This window comes from Somniosus microcephalus, chromosome 18 (genome assembly GCF_052327205.1).
Source record: "Somniosus microcephalus isolate GS21.2 chromosome 18, FLI_Smic_1.0, whole genome shotgun sequence".
Lineage (NCBI taxonomy): Eukaryota > Metazoa > Chordata > Chondrichthyes > Squaliformes > Somniosidae > Somniosus > Somniosus microcephalus.
In genome coordinates, this window is record NC_141004.1 from 68,954,692 (window position 1) to 68,975,140 (window position 20,449).

Genomic DNA, 20,449 nt, shown 5'->3' on the forward strand with positions numbered 1-20,449 from the left:
GTCATAGGTCACCACTAGGAACTGTTGATGGTGGGGGACACCATGGATCTCCCCGCAGACGTCCAGCTGCAGGTGCTCCCAGGGCTGAGAGGGCCAGGCAAAGGGTTGCAGGGGTGGAGGAGCTTGGTGGCCAGTCTTGCTACTTACAAGGTAGGCTGCACAGTCCTTGACCAGGGCCTCGATTTCCCTGTCGATACTCGGCCACCAGACTAGGCCTCGGCATCGTTGTTTGAGCTTCACTATGCCCAAGTGGCCCTCATGCGCCATGGATAAAACATGCGCACGAAGGGCACTTGGGACCACAGTGCAGAGCCCATGTGCAACACAGGAGTCATTCCAGCAGGAGAGCTCCTCTTTAACTCTGGAGCAGGCAGACAGTTCCTCAGGCACCTTGCGAGGCCAGCCATCTCTGATGAAGGTGCACAGCTGGGAGAAGGCCGGATCCTGTTCAGAGGCCTCTTTGAGCTCCTGGAGAGAGACTGTGGTTTGGAGGGGTGTGTGCAGCATCTGGACGATATCCTGTTCCACATGTTCAGACCCGACGAGTGGGGCTGGGGCAGAGACATGTGCGGGAGAGCAGATCTGCAACAACATTGTCACGTCCTGGTGTGAACTGGAGACTGAAATTGTATTGGCGGAGGCGGTCAGACCAGCGGTGTAGACGCAGTGGTCTGTGGCCTGTGCCGGATGTCAACAGCAGGGCAGTGAGAGCCTGGTGATCGGTTCGCAGGGTGAAGGCATGGCCATACGTGTACAGGTGCCACCGCTCACATGTCCAGACGCACGCCAGCGCCTCACGCTTGCCTACTGAGTACTTCTGTTCAGTGGGGCTAAGGGCTCGGGAGGCAAAGGCGATTGGTTTCTCCACTCCATTCTGTATCTGCGATAACACCGCCTCCACAGCTGCAGCGGACACGTCGCAGGTGACGAGGGTGGGGCTGGCGACGTCAAAGTGGGCCAACACTGGAGGCGACGTGAGCTGCGATTTGAGGAGGCGAACACCTTCCGTACAGGCTTGTGACCACACCCAGGGCTCATCCTTTCGCAGGAGCTGGCGCAGTGGGGCTGTGGTGGCTGAGCACTGGGGCAAAAACTTCAGGTAGTACCCAGTCATGCCAAGGAAGGAGGCAACCTGTGCTGCAGAGCTGGGTTCTGGGATGCTGTGAATGGCATCCACGTTTGACTGGAGTGGGGATATACCAACAACCGAAACCCCACAAATTCGATCTCTGAAACAGCAAAGACACACTTTTCGCCATTCAGTGTGAGCTTGTGTTTTGCTAGAGCCGTGAAAACTCTGTGAAGACGTTCGTCGTGAGTGGAGGTCGAGGGCCCATGCACGACGATGTCATCCAGGTAGATGGCCACCCCAGGAATGCCCGTGAGCACAGAGGGCATCACCTTTTGGAAGCAGCTGGGTGCAGAGCTAAGTCCAAATGGCATCCTGGTGTACCGAAAGACGCCAACATGTGTCACAAAAGCAGTGAGGTCCCTGCTGCTGGGGTGGAGGGGAACCTGTAGATAGCCCTGTCGAAGGTCCAGTTTCGATAACAGGATGGAACCATTGAACTGTGCTGTGAGTTCCTCTGACGTGGGCAGTGGATATTTGTCAGGGATTACGGTCTTATTCACTGCTCGAAGATCGACACAGACACGTAGACCACCTGACTTTTTCGTTGCGACCACCAGGTTGGAGACCCATGGGGAGGCATCAACTGGTTTTGATGATGCCAGCTACCAGTAGCTGCTTTAGTTCAGCTGTGACCCCGTCACGGAGAGCAAGCAGGATGCGGCGCAGTGGCTGAATGACAGGGGTAACGGTGGAGTCAACCATGGGCTGGTGGATGAAGGCAGTCAGGCAGCCCAGACCCTCGAAGAGTGCTGGCCATGTTTGGCGCCACGGTGAGGCGACGTGCAGAATCGCAGACCCGCCGGTGTCCAAGAGAGAAAAACCCAGGTCAGTGAAAAGATCCAGTCCCATCAGTGCCACGTGAAAACAAAAATCTGGCAAAACTTTTGTACCATAGCATACAGTGAGGTTGACTGAGTCCACTAGTCCAATTTTCGAATTACCATACCTGCAAAGGGCAGTGGAGGGCGCAGAGAGTGGCAGGGAGCTGAAAAAGCATTTGAATGTGTCCACATTCAGCAGTGAGATGCTGGCACCGGTATCCAACAACAGAGGGATGCACACATCATTCAGGTTAATTGTGCATGACTTGAAAGCCACTACTGGCCCAGAGCTCACGTTGTGAATTATAGGCCAACTGCTTGAGGACTGAGAGTGTTCATCTGTAGCAACAGGGGCAGAGTGGCAGACATTGGCAAAGTGATTTTGTTTTCCACAATTGCGACAGGCTTGGCCGCGCGCGGGGCAATTCTGCGCTCTGGTAGCATGTGAACGAGATCTGCAGTTTCCACACAGTTGCCGCGGTAGCGCGCGTTGCTGCCGTCGCGCGAGCATTACAGTGTCGGGGCCGAGGGCGCCGTCACTGGGTGTGTATGCTAGTTTCGCTGCACATTCGGCTGCAGACTCCACTTGAAAGGCAAGGTTAACTGCCTGTGACAACGACAGATCGTCGGACTCGAGTAACAGTCTTTCACGCACTCTCACGTTGTTGGTTTGCTCTATTAGTTGATCACGCACCATCTCGTCTTGTAGTGCACCGAACTTGCACGAGCTAGCTAACCCCCTCAAATTAGCCACGTATTGATGCACCGACTCGCCGGGGAGTTGGTGACGCTGTCTAAAAATGAATCGCCGCAGGAGGGCACTTTGTGGGGCAGAGAAGTGTGTGCTTAACAGAGCCACAGCCACATCATACGTTTGAATTGAGTCTGCTGTGCATAATGTCCCAAGAACACACTGGCCCTCCGCTCCCAAGCAATGGGATAACAGTGCCTTTTTCCGTGATGTACTCACATTTTCTAGTCCAAGAGCAATGAGGTAGGTTTCAAAGGACTGTAACCAGCGAACCCATGAGATCAGGGGCTCACCGGGTAGTGCAAGGAAGGGAGGAGGTGGTGGAAGAGAGATTTCAGCCATCCTCGTCGCCAAATGTTGCGTTTGCAAAGATAATCCAGAGGCCGTATGCAGAGCTCAGTTCAGGTTGCTTTTAATGGCTGATCCAAACACACTCTCACAGGCAAGAGCAATCGAATACCTATATCCAATGTCAGACACAATACGATAACAGCACTATCAAACTCCATGTGCTCAGGCCAAGGCAATCGAGTACCTATCACCAATGTCAGACATAACACTGCCTTCCTGTTTTTGCCACCAAAGTGGATAACCTCCCATTTATCCACATTATACTGCATCTGCCATGCTTCTGCCCAATCACCCAACCTGTCCAAATCATACTGGAGTTTCTCGGCATCCTCCTCACAGCACACACGCCCACCCAGCTTTGTGTCGTCTGCAAACTTGGAGATATTACATCTAGTTCCCTCGTCTAGATCATTTATATATATTGTGAATAACTGGGGTCCTTGGACCGATCCCTGTGGTACCCCACTAGTCACTGCCTGCCACTCGGAAAAAGAACCGTTTATTCCAACTCTTTGCTTCCTGTCTGCCAACCAGTCCTTTATCCAAGTCAGTACCTTGCCCCCAATCCCATGTGCCTTAACTTTACACGCTAATCTCTTATGCGTGACCTTATCGAAAACCTTCTGAAAGTCCAAATACATCACATCCACTGGTTCTGTGATGGATTGTGAAGATGTATGAGGCAGCTTAGCATAGGTGCACGTTGAGAGGAAGAAGCAGCAAGTATGGGCAAGAGAGGGAAGTCATTGTAAGGGCAGTTGCAAGTATTGAGTAAGCAGAAGAAGGTCCAGTGAGCTGATCCAAAACTCGGCTGCCCGTGTCCTAACTCGCACCAAGACCCGTTCACCCATCACCCCTGTGCTCATTGACGTACATTGGCTCCCGGTAAAGCAACGCCTGGATTTCAAAATTCTCATCCGTGTTTTCAAATACCTCCATGGCCTTGCCCCCTCCCTACCTCTGTAATCTCCCTCAGCCCCACAACCCCCCCTCCCCCCCCCCGAGATATCTGCGCTCCTCTAATTCTGCCCTCTTGAGCATCCCTGATTATAATCGCTCAACCATTGGTGGCCCTGCCTTCTGTTGCCTAGGCCCTATGCTCTGGAATTCCCTCCCTAAACCTCTCCGCGTCTCTACCTCGCTTTCCTCCCTTAAGACGCTCCTTTGACCAAGCTTTTGGTCACCTGCCCTAATTTCTCTCGGTGTCAAATTTTTGGTCTTATAATGGTCCGTATTTTCCTGCGATCTGGAAAAATCTGTGCCCTTACCTGAGGGCTCCTGGGACACACACGCTTCCGTCCTGGGCCTCACCAGACTTGAAGTGCGCAGGGCCCACGTATCCCAGAGGCGCATGTAGTTCACAGCGTCTCTGGGATCACATGGGCCATGGGGAACCAATCACAGAAGGGAATCTCCATACATTTGACAGGAAGACCTGGCAAATATATGAATGGAGATCAATGAAAAAACATAGTAAAACTTTAAATAAATTTTTAAAAAGGTATCACATTTTTAAAATGACTTGAAATTACAATAAGTTAAGCATTTTAAACAAAAATTAAATTTTTTGAAAAAAATAATTAAAGTTTTTTACGGGGCTAAAAATAAAGTTACCTTTTTAAAAGTATTTTTAAATGATAAATCGGTGAAAACATTTTTTTTTTTACTTTTTTCAACTCTTATCCTGGTAAAAGCAGGCGTAAGAATTGTAAGGGTTTTCTGCGGGCGGAGGGGCTCCAAAAAGCGGAACTATCCGCCCGCAGAGGCCCTTCTCCGGGGTAGCCGGAGGATCTGACAGATGGGAAATGCCGGTTTTCAGCCAGGTGCTTTCTGTTCCTCCTGCATCCCCTTTGCATGCTCACTTCTGCTCATTAGTTTACTTGGTGTACCCTCCTCAAACTGACTATCTAAACCTGTCGGGTTGGATCTACTTGTGCTGCTGTTGCTTACCAGAGTGAGATTGAGTGTCAGGTGCTAAGTGATGTTTGTGGTGCTTGGTAACTCCAGTTCAGATAACCCCAAATTAGCTTCTTCTGTTATACCTGCAGACACAGAAAGAGGAAAAATATCAGCTAAGTGTCCTCATTTCATCTTGTGTCAATCAGCTGGCATGGAGCTCTGGTCAATGCAAACCTACATGTCATTGACTGTGAAACTGATTAAAATAAAGAATGAACGAAGGATAAGTTTTGTACACACTCTAAGCTGGGGCCATGCTTCCTCATCGAAGTCCTATCCTTGGATTTGGTGGGCCTATTTTTCAACAGGAGACAGAGGATGCAGCAAGCTCATGCCTCCTCCAGTAGTCATTGTCCATCTCTTGTTATATACTGCATTCTCCTACAAAATCAGAAGCAGGCACTGATTAGCTGACATTGGTGGCACATAATTTCACCACACCCATGTACTAGGTTATTGTCTGTAGATATTGTAAAGACAGAAATATGCAACATGACGGTGTTGGTTATGGAAAGAGTTAGGAAGGGGTTATCCTGTAACAACAACAGTAAATGCTGGAAATACTCAGCAGGCCAGGCAGCATCCGTGGAGAGAGAAACAGTTAACATTTCAGGTCTGGGACCCTTCATCAGAACTGGAAAAAGCTGGAGATGTAACAGATATTAAGCAGGTGCAGAGGTGGGGGGCGGGGAGGGTGGTGGTTAGGAGGGGAGGAAGGAATTGAAAGAACATCCTGTCCTTTTGTAAGAGGCAGGAAAGATAAAATGTTGCAAATGGGAGTGGCAAAAATCATACTGCATGAGAAATGGGGGCAGGGATAATTATCTGAAATTGTTGAACTCAATGTTGAGTCCGGCAGGCTGTAAAGTGCCTAATCGAAAGATGAGGTGCTGTTTCTCGAGCTTACGTGAGCTTCATTGGAACAATGTAATAGGTCGAGGACAGAGAGATCAGAGCGGGAGTGAAGCGGTGAATTAAAGTGACAAGCGACCGGAAGCTCAGGGTCACCCTTACGGACTGAACGGAGGTGTTCCGCAAAGCGGTCGCCCAATCTGCGTTTGGTCTCCCCAATGTAGAGGAGACCGCATCATGAGCAGCGAATACAGTATATTAAATTGCAAGAAGTACAAGTAAATCGCTGTTTCACCTGGAAGGGGTGTTTGGGGCCCTGGACAGTGGGAAGGAAGGAGGTAAAAGGGCAGGTGTTGCATCTCCTGCGCTTGCACGGGAAGGTGCCAGGTGAAGGAGAAGGGCTGTTGGGGGTGATTGAGGAGTTGACCAGGGTGTTGCGAAGGGAGCGGTCCCTTCGGAATGCTGAAAGGGGAGGTGAGGGGAAGATGTGTTTGGTGGTGGGATCACGTTGGAGTTGGCGGAAATGGCGGAGGATGATCCGTTGAATGTGAAGGCTGGTGGGGTGAAAGGTGAGGACAAGGGGAACCCTATCGTGGTTCTGGGAGGGAGGGGAAGGGGTGAGAGCAGAAGTGCGGGAAATAGAAAGGACACGGTCAAGGGCCGTGTCAACCACAGTAGAGGGGAATCCTTGGTTGAGGAAAAAGGAAGACATGTCGGAAGCACTGGTATGGAAGGTGGCATTGTCAGAACAGACGCGGCAGAGGCGGAGCTTCATCAACTCGTGGACACCAACGCCCCTCCAGAACCTTCTTCCCCGTTACTTTCCTCTGGTCCCATCCCTTCTTCCAATCTCACCCCCTGCCGTGTTTTCACTACCCCCTCTGACCTTCCCCTCCCTGACCCCGAACGATCAGTCCTCAGCAAAGGCCTGAGCTTCATCCCCTTACGCCCCCATCTGAATGAATTTCGAGCTCGGCACGATGCTGAGCTCTTCTTCCGTCGCCTTCGCCTCCGTGCCCACTTCTCTGGCCAGGAATCTTCCCCCTGCACAGCTGATCCTTTCTCCCGCTTTCTAAATTCTCATTCTACTTGGACCCCTCCCTCTGGCCTCTTACCATCTCTAGATCTTTTCATTGCTAACTGCCGACGTGACATCAGCCGTCTCCATTTCTCTGCCCCCCTCTCTCACTCCAACCTACCTCCCTCTGAACTTGCAGCACTCCGTTCTCTCCGATCCAACCCTAACATTATCATTAAACCTGCTGATAAGGGTGGTGCTGTTGTTGTTTGGCGAACCGACCTCTACCATGCGGAAGCTGAACGCCAACTCTCGAACACCTCCTCCTACCTCCGCCTGGACCATGACCCCACTAGCAAACATCAAGCCATTGTTTCCAAGTGTGTCAAGACCTCATCTCCTCTGGAGATCTTCCCTCCATGGCCACCAACCTCATAGTCCCCCAACCCCGCACAGCCCGCTTCTACCTCCTTCCCAAGATCCACAAACAGGACTGCCCTGGCAGACCCATCGTTTCAGCCTGTTCTTGCCCCATGGAACTTATCTCTTCCTATCTCGACTCTATTTTTTCTCCCCTTGTCCAGTCTCTTCCCACCTACATTCGCAACTCTTCCGACGCCCTCTGTCACTTTAAGTTTCCAGTTTCCTGGCCCCAACCGTCTCCTTTTCACTATGGACGTCCAATCCCTCTACACCTCCATCCCCCACCAGGACGACCTTCGGGCGCTCCATTTCTTCCTTGAACAGAGGCCCAACCAGTCCCCATCCACCACCACCCTCCTCCGCCTGGCTGAACTTGTTCTCACATTGAACAACTTCTCCTTTGACTCCACTCACTTCCTCCAAATTAAAGGTGTTGCTATGGGAACCCGCATGGGCCCTATCTATGCCTGCCTGTTCATGGGATATGTGGAACATTCTTTGTTCCAGTCCTACTCAGGTCCCCTCCCTCACCTCTTTTTCCGGTACATCGATGACTGTATTGGTGCCGTTTCCTGCTCTCGCCCTGAACTAGATAAGTTCATTCACTTTACTTCCAATTTCTACCCTTCCCTCACCTTCACATGGTCTATCTCTGACTCTTCCCTTCCCTTCCTTGACTTCTCCGTCTCCATTTCTGGCGATCGGCTTTCGACAAACATCCACTACAAGCCCACCGACTCCCACAGCTACCTGGACTACAGTTCCTCCCACCCTGCTTCCTGTAAGGACTCGATTCCATTCTCCCAGTTTCTCCGTCTCCGCCGCGTCTGTTCTGATGATGCCACCTTCCATACCAGTGCTTCCGACATGTCTTCCTTTTTCCTCAACCGAGGATTCCCCTCTACTGTGGTTGACGCGGCCCTTGACCGTGTCCGTTCTATTTCCCGCACTTCTGCTCTCACCCTTTCCCCCTCCCTCCCAGAACCACGATAGGGTTCCCCTTGTCCTCACCTTTCACCCCACCAGCCTCCACAGTCAACGGATCATCCTCCGCCATTTCCGCCACCTCCAACGCGATCCCACCACCAAACACATCTTCCCCTCACCTCCCCTTTCAGCATTCCGAAGGGACCGCTCCCTCCGCGACACCCTGGTCCACTCCTCAATCACCCCCAACAGCCCTTCTCCTTCACCTGGCACCTTCCCGTGCAAGCACAGGAGATGCAACACCTGCCCTTTTACCTCCTCCCTTCCCACTGTCCAGGGCCCCAAACACCCCTTCGAGGTGAAACAGCGATTTACTTGTACTTCTTGCAATTTAATATACTGTATTCGCTGCTCACGGTGCGGTCTCCTCTACATTGGGGAGACCAAACACAGATTGGGCAACCGCTTTGCAGAACACCTCCATTCAGTCCGTAAGTGTGACCCTGAGCTTCCGGTCGCCTGTCACTTTAATTCATCGCTTCACTCCCGCTCTGATCTCTCTGTCCTCGACCTATTACATTGTTCCAATGAAGCTCAACGTAAGCTCGCGGAACAGCACCTCATCTTTCGATTAGGCACTTTACAGCCTGCCGGACTCAACATTGAGTTCAACAATTTCAGATAATTATCCCTGCCCCCATTTCTCATGCTGTATGATTTTTGTCACTCCCATTTGCAACATTTTATCTTTCCTGCCTCTTACAAAAGTACAGGATGTTCTTTCAATTCCTTCCTCCCCTCCTAAACCCCCCTCCACCACCCCCCCGTCTCTGCACCTGCTTAATATCTGTTACATCTCCAGCTTTTTCCAGTTCTGATGAAGGGTCCCAGACCTGAAACGTTAACTCTGTTTCTCTCTCCACGGATGTTGCCTGGCCTGCTGAGTATTTCCAGCATTTACTGTTGTTTCTGATTTCCAGCACCCGCAGTATTTTGCTATTATAGGGGTTACCTGTGTAGGCTTCTAGTGAAGGAGGTGGTGCTGGGCAAGGGAAGTGCTCAGCGCAGTAACACCAAGAAGCTGGAGAAAAAGTGAAAGCATGTATGGGTAGGAAGTGAAAGTTTATTGTAGTAATTATTGGTACAGTGCATAAATAAGAGATGACACTGTGGTCGACTACCTTTGCCTTCCTGTTCTCTGCACAGTGCTGCTATTACTGATTGAATCTACTACTGCCTGCCAAGCTCTTTGCCTCTAAGTCTTGTGGCCATCTTGTAGAAAGAGGAGGCTGCCTGTCCTGCATTTGCTGTAGCAAGATTTCCATGAGCTCCTCCTCAAAGCAAGGTGCTCTGGTCCTTGCCAGAATGTTGCCTTGATGCTCAATTTTGTTCTGCCAAGGTTCAAAACTGCAATTTCCCCTTTAAGCTGTCGGGATTTGAGCAGTGCTCTAGCACATAAATTCCCTCTCCTTATTGAATGAGCTCCCAATCTCAGGCATAGTCTCTCCCAAAACTTGTCCACAGCACACTATTCACCTGTATTTGGAAATACGGGCAAGTTCAGCGGAGGTGAAGACAGGCACTTGTGAAACTCGCCAAGCCTGACTTACACTAGGGTGGAAGAAAATAGACCTCCTCTTGCCTCATAGATTTCGGGAACCATATGATGTAGCACCATATACATATTTAAAATTGAACTGCAGAGTGTAGGAAACAAGGTTGTGGGTGACTTGGAACCAGCTCATCACTGACATTGGATCTAAACCCTGAATGACTATATAAAGCATGGCTGATTGCATGCATAATAATAACTTCCATTTACATAGCGCCTTTAATGGAAAAAGCAACCCTAAACACTTCACAGAATAAGCCTTTGTAAAACAGATGCTAAGCCAAGAAAGAAGAGGTTATGCAGCATGACCAAAAGCATGGTTGACGAGATGGGTTTTGAAAAGGCTTTTAAAGGAGAAGAGAAAGGTGGACCGTTTAGTATGGAATTCCAGAAATATGACCTAGGTAACTTAAAGCCTTGCCACCAATGGTGAATTAAAGGGGGGGGGGTGCACAAGAGGTCAGAGTCAAAGGAATAGTGTCTAGGGGTATGATATTGGTTGCAGAGATAGGGTGGGATGCGGTGTTTAAAGACTAGCAATTACTAGAAATAGATTAATTGATAGTTAAAAGAATGTAGTTTTATATCAGTTATTTGTGTATATCTTCACTACAGTTTCTGTAGAATGTGTATATACCTATAAATAATATAATTAATTAACCAGAACTCAATGTTGATTTATTTAATAATGCTTTTCTTTTTAAAAAGATAAAACAATTGAATTTGGAACTGACAGGTCTCAACAAGCGATATGAAGAAATCACTCAGAGCCTTCATAAGGAAATTGAAGAGGTGAAGCTTGAAAAAGAAAAATTAACTGAAGAGGTAATTCATATTACATTACCAATAACTGTTAACATAGAAACACAGAAGATAGGAGCAGGAGTAGGCCATTCGGCCCCTCGAGCCTGTTCCTCCATTTAATGAGATCATGGCTGATCATCCAAATTCAGTACCCTGTCCCTGCTTTCTCCCCATATCCCTTGATCCCTTTAGCCTTAAGAAATATATCTAACTCTTTCTTGAATATATTTAATGAATTGGCCTCAATTGCCTTCTGTAGTAGAGAATTCCACAAGTTCACCACTCTCTGAGTGAAGAAATTCCTCCTCATCTCTGTCCTACATAGCTTACCCCTTATCTTTAGACTGTGACCCCTGGTTCTGGACTCCCCCGCCATCGGGAACATCCTTCCTACATCTAGCCTGTCTAGTCCCATTAGAATTTTCTAAGTTTCAATGAGATCCCCTCTCATTCTTCTAAACTCTAACGAATACAAGCCCAATCGACCCAATCTCTTTTCATATGTCATTCCTGCCATCCCAGGTATCAGTCTGGTGACTCTTGGCTGCACTCCCTCCATGGCAAGAACATCCTTCCTCAGATAAGGCGACTAAAACTGCACACAATACCCAAGGTGTGGTCTCACCAAGGCCCTGTACAACTGCAGCAAGACATCCTTGCTCCCATACTCGAATCCTCTCGCTATGAAGACCAACATACCATTTGCCTTCTTAACCACCTGCTGCACCTGCATGCTTACCTTCAGCGACTGGTGAACAAGGACACCCAGGTCTCGTTGCACTTCCCCTTTTCCCAATCTATTGCCGTTCAGATAATAATCTGCCTTCCTGTTTTTGCCACCGAAGTGGATAACCTCGCATTTATCCACATTATACTGCATCTGCCATGCACCTGCCCAGTCACCCAAACTGTCCAAATCATACTGGAGTTTCTCTGCATCCTCCTCACAGCACACACGCCCACCCAGATTTGTGTCGTCTGCAAACTTGAAGATATTACATCTAGTTCCCTCGTCTAGATCATTTATATATATTGTGAATAACTGGGGTCCTAGGACCGATCCCTGTGGTACCCCACTAGTCACTGCCTGCCACTCGGAAAACCTGTTTATTCCAACTCTTTGCTTCCTGTCTGCCAACCAGTTCTCTATCCAAGTCAGTACCTTACCCCCAATCCCATGTGCTGTAACTTTGCACGCTAATCTGTTATGCGGGACCTTATCGAAAGCCTTCTGAAAGTCCAAATACACCACATCTACTGGTTCTCCCTTATCTATTCTACCAGTTACATCCTCAAAAAATTCCAGTAGATTAGTCAAGCATGATTTACCTTTTATAAATCCATGTTGACTTTGTCCGATCCTGTCACTGTTTTCCAAGTGCTCTGCTATTACATCTTTTATAATGGACTCTAGCATTTTCCCCACTACCAATGTCAGGCTTACCGGTCTATAATTCCCTGTTTTCTCTCTACCACCTTTTTTAAATAGTGGGGTAACATTAGCTACCCTCCAATCCATGGGAACTATTCCAGAGTCTATAGAATTTTGGAAGATGACCAGCAATGCATCTAGGGCCACTTCCTTAAGTACCCTAGGATGTAGATTATCAGGCCCTGGGGATTTATTGGCCTTCAATCTCATCAATTTCCCTAACACCATTTCCCTACAAATACTGATTTCATTCAGTTCCTCCCTCTCATTAGACCCTATGTTCCCCGACATCTCTGAGAGGTTATTTGTGTCCTCCTTTGTGAAGACAGAACCAAAGTATGTATTTAATTGGTCTGCCATTTCTTCATTCCCCATTATAAATTCCCCTGATTCTGACTGCAAGGGACTTATGCTTGACTTCACCAATCTTTTTCTCTTCACATACCTATAGAAGCTTTTACAGTCAGTTTTTATGTTCCCTGCAAGCTTACTCTCATACTCTATTTTCTCCCTCTGCCACAAAAATCTGACCTAATTAATACTGATTTTAGCAGATAATCATTAAAGCGACAATAAAAAAAATTAACAGTGGATCTGAAAATCTGAAGCCCTTCCAGAATATTTGCCTGTCCGAAACAAGGCCATTGGCGCAGGAGGGGATGGCTGGAGTGGGGTCTGCCCACCTCAGGAGTTCCCATCTCCTTAGCCCTAGAGGGGCTCTGTATAGGGTTGGCGGGGCTATGCCTGGTGTAATCAGGTGTGCCATGCCAACCACCAGCGGAAGTGGGGCCCAACTGGGTCTAGGCTAGGATTGTGGCCTGAACACCTGCAGGGAACTGGGACCACTGGGGACAGTTTCCTTTTGCTTTCAGGGGTGCCCTCCAACTGCGGGCATCGTCTGCCAAACCTTTTGGCCCCATTCCTAAAATTTGCAGTACAATATGCTGAAGGGCACCTTGGTGCTGTTGTTTCCTCTTTTGAAATACCAACTCTTCAAACTGCTGCAAGACTTTAAATTAGCACAAGGTCCCCCCATCCCCCAGTGTAACAGTGCCTACTCATGTTTCTATGTTCCAAAATAACAACAGAAAATGCTGGAAAAACTCAGCAGGCCAGGCAACATCCGTGGAGAGAGAAATAGAGTCAACGTTTCAGGTCGAAACCCTTCGTCAGGACTGAAAAAAACACAGGAAATGAAACAGATTAAAAGGCCAGTTTGGGGGCTGAGCTTTTCCAGCATTTTCTGTTGTTATTTCGGATTTCCAGCATCCGCAGTATTTTGCTATCGTTCTATGTTCCAAGGCGGACTCTAGGAAGAGCCCATCCACAATTATGTAAATTATCAGACCTCCAAAAAATGCACCTGGGTCAGCGGAGTACATGTGAGATGGGTGGAAGCACCGTCAGCCTATACTTCCACCAGTGTAACGGCTGAGCGGCATGTGTCAGCCTAATTGCGCATGTATTAACTATTTTTGCTTGTCGCTGACAAAGGTTTCTGCAGAATGAGTTACCAAATTACATACATTGAAATGAATAATCAGTAAGGTTGTTATAAGTTGAGGGAGGAATGTTGGCCAGGAATATGTAAGAACTTCCTGCTTTTTTTTGAATACTGTAGTTCCATAGAATCTTTAAGATCCACCTGAACCACTCAAGTGGGTAGACAGGATCTCACTTTAATATCTCATCCAAAGGAATTCTCCTCTGACAATTCAGCTCTGCCTCAGTACTGCATTAGAGTATTAGTTTAGATTATATGCTCAAATCCTGGTGTAAAGCCCACAGCCTCCAGATCCAAATGTGAGCATGCTTTCCTAGCCCATCCCCCACCAAGGTAGATCTCTTCCTTTGCTCCCTGTTCCCTCCCATTTCTCTTCCCATCTCTCTTCCTCCTCCACAACCCCTTCCTCCTCTTAGTGTCTCCATGCTCCTCCTCCTCTCCCTGTACCCCTCCTCTTCGTTTCTCCCCCTTTCCCGCTACCCTTTCCATCTCATATTCCCTCTCCATCTTGCATCCCTTTCCTATCTTCCTCCTCTTCCCTTCCTTTTGCTCTCCCACCTCCTTTCATGCCATATGCCTCCCTTTCCCCTCCCCACCTTGGTCCAATTATCCTCTCACCATCTAATCCTGCTTGACCTAAGTAGTAACATGGTCTTAACTCCCTATGTACAATGCCACAAAACATCAACTAAGAAAGAAAGAAAAACTTGCATTTATATAGCGCCTTTCACGATCTCAGTACTTTTGAAGTGTAGTCACTGTTTTATTGTAGGAAATGCGGCAGCCAATTTGCATACAGCAAGATCCCAAAAACAGCGATGTGATAATGACCAAATAATATGTTTTTGTAATGTTCATTGAGGGATAAATATTGGCCAGGACACCGGGGATAACTCCCCTGCTCTTCTTCGAAATAGTACCATGGGATATTTTACGTCCACCTGAGAGCCTCATCCGAAAGACTATTATTATATAAAAATAAGAACAGAATGTATTATTTTAAAATGGGACCGAATTATGTCTATATCTCCTGGTCCAATTATCGCTTGACCTCTAACCCTGCTTCACCTGAAGACTACACTTGCTCCTTTTACACATGGTCTTGATTTCCTATGTGCAAGACCACAGGAAATTAACTGGTATAAAATATAAATAATGCTTTCATTTATACGATTCCTTAGCATGCCAAAATACCCTAAAGGACATCACACAATTAATTATTTTATGGAGTGCATTGATTGTTGTTATATAGGTAAATGTGGCAGCCAATCTGTATTAGCAATGCCCCTTTTGATTGAGGGAGAAATATTGGCAAGATGCTGGGAGAACACTGTGCTATTTTTCAAATAGATGCCACCTTGTTTTAATGTTTCATACAAAGTAAGTTACCTCTGAAGTGCAGCGCTCCCTAAATACTGCCTTGATCACATGTTCAAATCCTGCCTGAAACCCACAACCTTCTGATCCACAGGCAAGCATGTTAACAAATGCATTGTAAAGATTTCTGAAACACTGATTTTCTCTTTATATTTAAGGTAAAAACATTGAAATTCACAGCAGAAGCAGCACTTAAGACACAGAAAGAAACTGAGATTATGTGCCAGAACAAGATTGCTGAAATGGTAACACTTATGGAAAAGCACAAGGTGAAGTGTATTTTGAGATGTTCATTTTATGTTTCTGGGTTTTTTTTAACCTTTTTAGTGTAGATTATTTTGTTTCTTAGATCACTCTCATGGGTAAGTTCCTTCTACTCATACCTTCAAGAGTGGCCCTGAATGTCCGCAAGGTTCTCTTGATTGCCTGTTATAACAACAACAACTTGTATTTATATATGATGTGGAGATGCCGGTGTTGGACTGGGGTGGACAAATGTGAGAAGTCACACAAAAATGATTTCAAATAAAGCTGTTGGACTATAACCTGGTGTTTTGTGACTTCTCACATTTGTACTTATATAGCGCCTTTAACATAGCAAAATGTCCCAAGGTGCTGCACAGGGGTATTATAAGACAAAAAAATTGACACTGAGCCACATAAGGTGGAATTAGGGCAGGTGTCCAAAAGCTTGGTCAAAGAGGTAGGTTTTAAGGAGCGTCTTAAAGGAGGAAAGAGAGGTAGCAAGGCGGAGAGGTTTAGGCAGGGAATTCCAGAGCTTAGGGCCCAGGCAACAGAAGGTATGGCCAGCAATGGTTGAGCGATTATAATCAGGGATGCTCAAGAGGGCAGAATTAGAGGAGCGCAGATATCTCGGGGGGTTGTGGGGCTGAAAGAGATTACAGAGATAGGGTGGGACGAGGCCATGGAGGTATTTAAAAACAAGGATGAGAATTTTGAAATGGAGGCGCAATCGCTCTCATCCTTTATGTCAGCTAAGAACAGTACTTCCAACTATTTTAGCTCTCCATTTCCTTTCTGCACGCTCTCCAGCCTTACCAGCTCTTAGAGCAAAATTGCCAATGTAGGTCAGCGAGCAGAGGTGATGGGCGAACGAGACTTGGTGCAGGTTAGGACACGGGCAGCCGATAACTTTGTCAGAAGAGCAGCAGAACTAATTGATAGAGATACAAAAAGAAAATACTGCAGATGCTGGAAATCTGAAATAACAGAAAATGCTGGAGAAACTCAGCAGGTCAGGCAGCATCTGTGAAGAGAGAAACAAAGTTAACTCTGTTTTTCTCTTCATAGATGCTGCCTGACCTGCTGAGTTTCTCCAGCATTTTCTGTTTTTATTTATAATTGATAGAGATTGCTTGCTATGCTTATTCAACAACTCCATTATCACTGTACCATGTGACCACCAGGAGGGTAGAAGGTGAACTAGATGGAACTTGGTCTTTTTTCATCTAGCAATTCCAATGTCCCTAACTCCTGGAGAAATGCTGTAAATGGCCTTTTTTTTAGACAGTTATGTTGCTTCTTTTGGAGTCCCACTGATCTGCAGCTGGAGAACCCCTGTGGAAATTTCAGATAAGTGCTAATTCTTGCCTTGAGATCTTGGTAATTTTCATGTGGGTAGGGAGATTTTTGTAGGGCCGAGTGGGGCATTAATTAATAAAATAGGAACTTAGCGTTTTTGTGAGCAGCCTGCAGCGGTAAGAGGGGAAAAACAGTAATAAAGGGTGAGAGTGGGCAACTTGTGGCAGAGGAACAATGGACAGGAAGTCTTTGGATTAACTCTTTTTTGGGTTTGTCACTGACTTCCTCTCCCTATTCATCATCACCCTCCGCACCATTCACACTCTGGGACAGTGGGTCAGACACTTTCCTTTCACACTCTGGGACAGTGGGACAGACACTGTCCTTTCACACTCTGGGACAGTTGGTCAGACACTGTCCTTTCACACTCTGGGACAGTGGGTCAGACACTGCCCTTTCACACTCAGTGGCAGTGGGTCACACACTGTCCTTTTCAGACTCTGGGACAGTGTGTCAGACACTGTCCTTTCTCACTCTGGGATAGTGGGTCACACACTGTCCTTTCACACTCGGGCAGTGGGTCAGACACTGTCCTTTCACACTCTGGGACAGTGGGTCAGACACTGGCCTTTCACACTCTGGGACAGTGGGTCAGACACTGGCCTTTCACACTCTGGGACAGTGGTCAGACTCTGTCCTTTCAAACGCTGGGACAGTGGGTCAGACACTGTCCATTCCAGAACTGTAGAAGGGTTTCGACCCGAAACGTTGACTCTGTTTCTCTCTCCACGGATGTTGCCTGGCCTGCTGAGTTTTTCCAGCGTTTTCTGTTGTTATTTCGGATTTCCAGCATCCGCAGTATTTTGCTATCCTATAACATTGGGGCTTAATTTCCACAGCCATTCTGGCCCAGCAGGAGTCCGGTGAAATGGTTGGAAATAAACTGAGACGCAGATATGCCTGGTCCTGGCCTAATCTGAGATTTCCTGCTGGACCTTAAAAGCAGCAGGGCCTCTGCTGCCCCTTACAAAACCACTGATGTCGAGGGGGTGGGATTGCTATGAGGACTCCCTATGCTGGGAATTCCTGCTTTCCTGAACCATGTGGAACCTGGTGTGTCGACAGGCCAGTATACTGAGTCTGATAAGGTGATTTTTGCCCCCAGAAAGATTCAAGTGGTCCCCATCCGGGAAGGGGAAAGATCCACGCCAGGGAAGTGGCCTGGAACCATGAGGAAGAGAACAATTTTTTTTTAAGTGTTTGTAATGGATCACTTGTTTAGGCCCCCAAAGGGATGCAGATAGGTTTCTCTGGGGCGTGGGGGGAGGTGGGATGGGGATGGTGCCCTGGTTACCTCCATTGTATAGCAGTAAGATGCCAGAGTTTCTGGCAGGGTGGGCTGGCATGTGCCCTAGATGTGTCTGTAGTGGCATGGGTGCCCACTGGCCCTGTGGAAATTGTGTGCTTTACCATTGATGTTGCATACTTCGATGGGGTCAGCACTGGAGGGCACCAGCAGGCGCAATCCCAGTGTAACTACTGGAGTTGTGGCCTGTAGATTTCTGGGCCCAATTTCACTTCAGTAGCTATGATAATATATCATTTGCTACATAGTATAAAACAACATATCCTTTCACTCACTGTGAGCAGCAATGTGCAAGATTTATTTTAAACACTGATAATGTAAATGAATAAAAAATGTCACCTTGAAAGAAAAACTCACTTAACTTATATTGGCATTCTTACCAATTTACGCAGCACCAGTATGATAAAATGGTCGATGAAAAAGATGCTGAATTGAAATGCTGGAAGGAAAAAGAACTAAATATCAACTTATGTAAAAAGCCTTTGGTAAGATTCTGAATGATTCTATTCAGTGGGTGTTAATTACATCTTCACCTAAATGCTAGGGCCAATTTTGCTGAGTTGTAGCCACGGGACACTTAAAACCCTGGGTGTAAACCAAAGGAAATAAGGGCAGAGACTCTAAAGGCTAGATCTCCCTCTTTGTATTGCCACAGGATTTCTGGGGTTTCCTCCAGGGGGGTGGGGGTTGGGGGGGCTAGTGCCTGTACTTACATCAGGCACAGGCAAAGCATGATCATTTAAATAAGGAAAGATTGTTGAATCCAGTCATCCCACCTCATTCTCCTCAAGGTTCACCAGAATTCTTCTCCTGATGCAGGGGTGCTCGAGAGAGAAGCTGGGATTGGGCCTTGCACTTTTACCCCCTCAGATTTAAAAAAGCTGAGGGAAACAGGTATCAAAGTAAGGAAGACCAGAAAAGATGTCCTACCTTTCTCTTCCAACTTCATTGAAGATCTTCGGACCTGGATGTCTTCTACTGCTGTTTTCTGAGCACAGCCCAAAAGACCCCAAAGCCAGTGGCCAGTCCTGCAGCTGGAGACATCTGAAGCCTGAAGCTGTGCTATGGGCCCGATAAAAACCCAGTGGGGAGGGGTGTAATAGTGAGCACGAAACTCGGAAGAAGTTTCAGCGCATCGGAATGACCAATTACAAAATGGCTAGCTAATTATAATTTTACTTAAGGATTTCGTGTCTCCAATACGCAACAACGGACGTGGTGCGCACCCATATAACGCGATCTCAACTCGACTATTTAAAGGGCCAATTCAAAGATGGTATTTGGAGGAGTTAGGTGTTTGTGCAAAGATACAGTGAAGTTTAAAGATGGACTAAAGATGGTCAAGGGTTGCGCCTGGGTAAACAACTCATCTCTTGATGTATTGCTGGGTGCATTAAGGAGCCAGTGGAGATAATCTTCCCCAGCAACAGGAGGAAGAAACCTGCTGTTGTCACCAAAAAGGCATGGTTGTAGGTTGTAGGAGCCAGTAGAGGAAGCACGTTAATGATGTAGCCAGGTCAGGAGAGGTGAGTACAGTTGCAGATTCATCTACATCTGCAGTGCACACCACCCCTTCTGTCACTGTCTTATCAAGCGTACTCCATCATACCACTTCTCACACCCACTTAAGTTTCAAGAGCACCCATCATTGAATTTCTATGCACTTCCTCACATACCCATTTATCCATTAACCAGTGCCACTCCCTCAGTCCTTATGCCTGATAGTCACCCTCACCGAATGCACTGCATCTATCAGGTGTACAATTGCCCTTACAGTCATTCATTGGTCTGTTCTTTCATCCGTTGCAGGAGCACAAAACACAAGGGAGGGAGAGGTCTGGAGGATGGCCTGCCATAAATAGTGCAGCTGACAGCTGCAGAGGAAGAGGCAATGGAGATTAGTGGCATCTCTGTATCCCTGACCATTGGAGATGGAGAGACTGGGACTTCGCAGCTGCCTGGTGACGGAATTAAATACCTCTGACCCACATCTCATATAAGACTCAGTCATGTTGACTTGATTTCAGCAATGAGTGAAAATTGATCAGCGTTATTATGCTGAGTGGCAACATTGTTACGTTGCCAGTACTAATTCATAGAGTCATAACGGCACAGAAGGAAGCCATTTGGCCCATCGAGTCCACGCCAGCTCTTAGTAGAGCAATCCAGTCAGTCCCATTCTCCCGCTCTATCCCTGTAGCCCTGCAAGTTTAATTCCCTCAAGTGCATATCCAGTCTCCCCTTGAAAACATTGAGTGTCCCACCTTCCACCACTTCCGTCAGCAGTGAGTTCCCGGTCCTCACCACTCACTGTGTAAAAATGTTTTTCCTCACCTCCCATCTGTATCTCTTGCCCAAAACCTTAAATTTGTGTCCCCCTAGTCCTTGTACCATCAACGAGTGGGAACAGCCTTTCCCCGTCTAGCCTATCCAAACTCGTCATAACCTTTTACACCTCTATCAAATCACTCCTCAACCTCCTTTGCTCTAATGAAAACAAATCCAGCTTCTCCATCCTGTCCTTGTAGCTAAGATCCCCCATCTGCGGAACCATTCTGGTAAATCTTCTCTGCACCCT

General features: G+C 47.4%; 1 protein-coding gene across 4 annotated transcripts in view; it reads left to right on the forward strand.

The window, feature by feature from the left end:
- The window catches only part of sycp1 (synaptonemal complex protein 1), a 698,098-nt gene that overhangs the window by 503,869 nt on the left and 173,780 nt on the right, over nt 1-20,449 (forward strand). For all 4 annotated transcript variants that reach the window (XM_086011629.1, XM_086011633.1, XM_086011630.1 and 1 more), the window contains 3 exons: nt 10,555-10,671; nt 15,122-15,232; nt 18,264-18,356. In XM_086011629.1, coding sequence (XP_085867755.1) covers nt 10,555-10,671; nt 15,122-15,232; nt 18,264-18,356 — 321 coding nt within the window. The remainder of the gene's footprint in view (nt 1-10,554; nt 10,672-15,121; nt 15,233-18,263; nt 18,357-20,449) is intronic.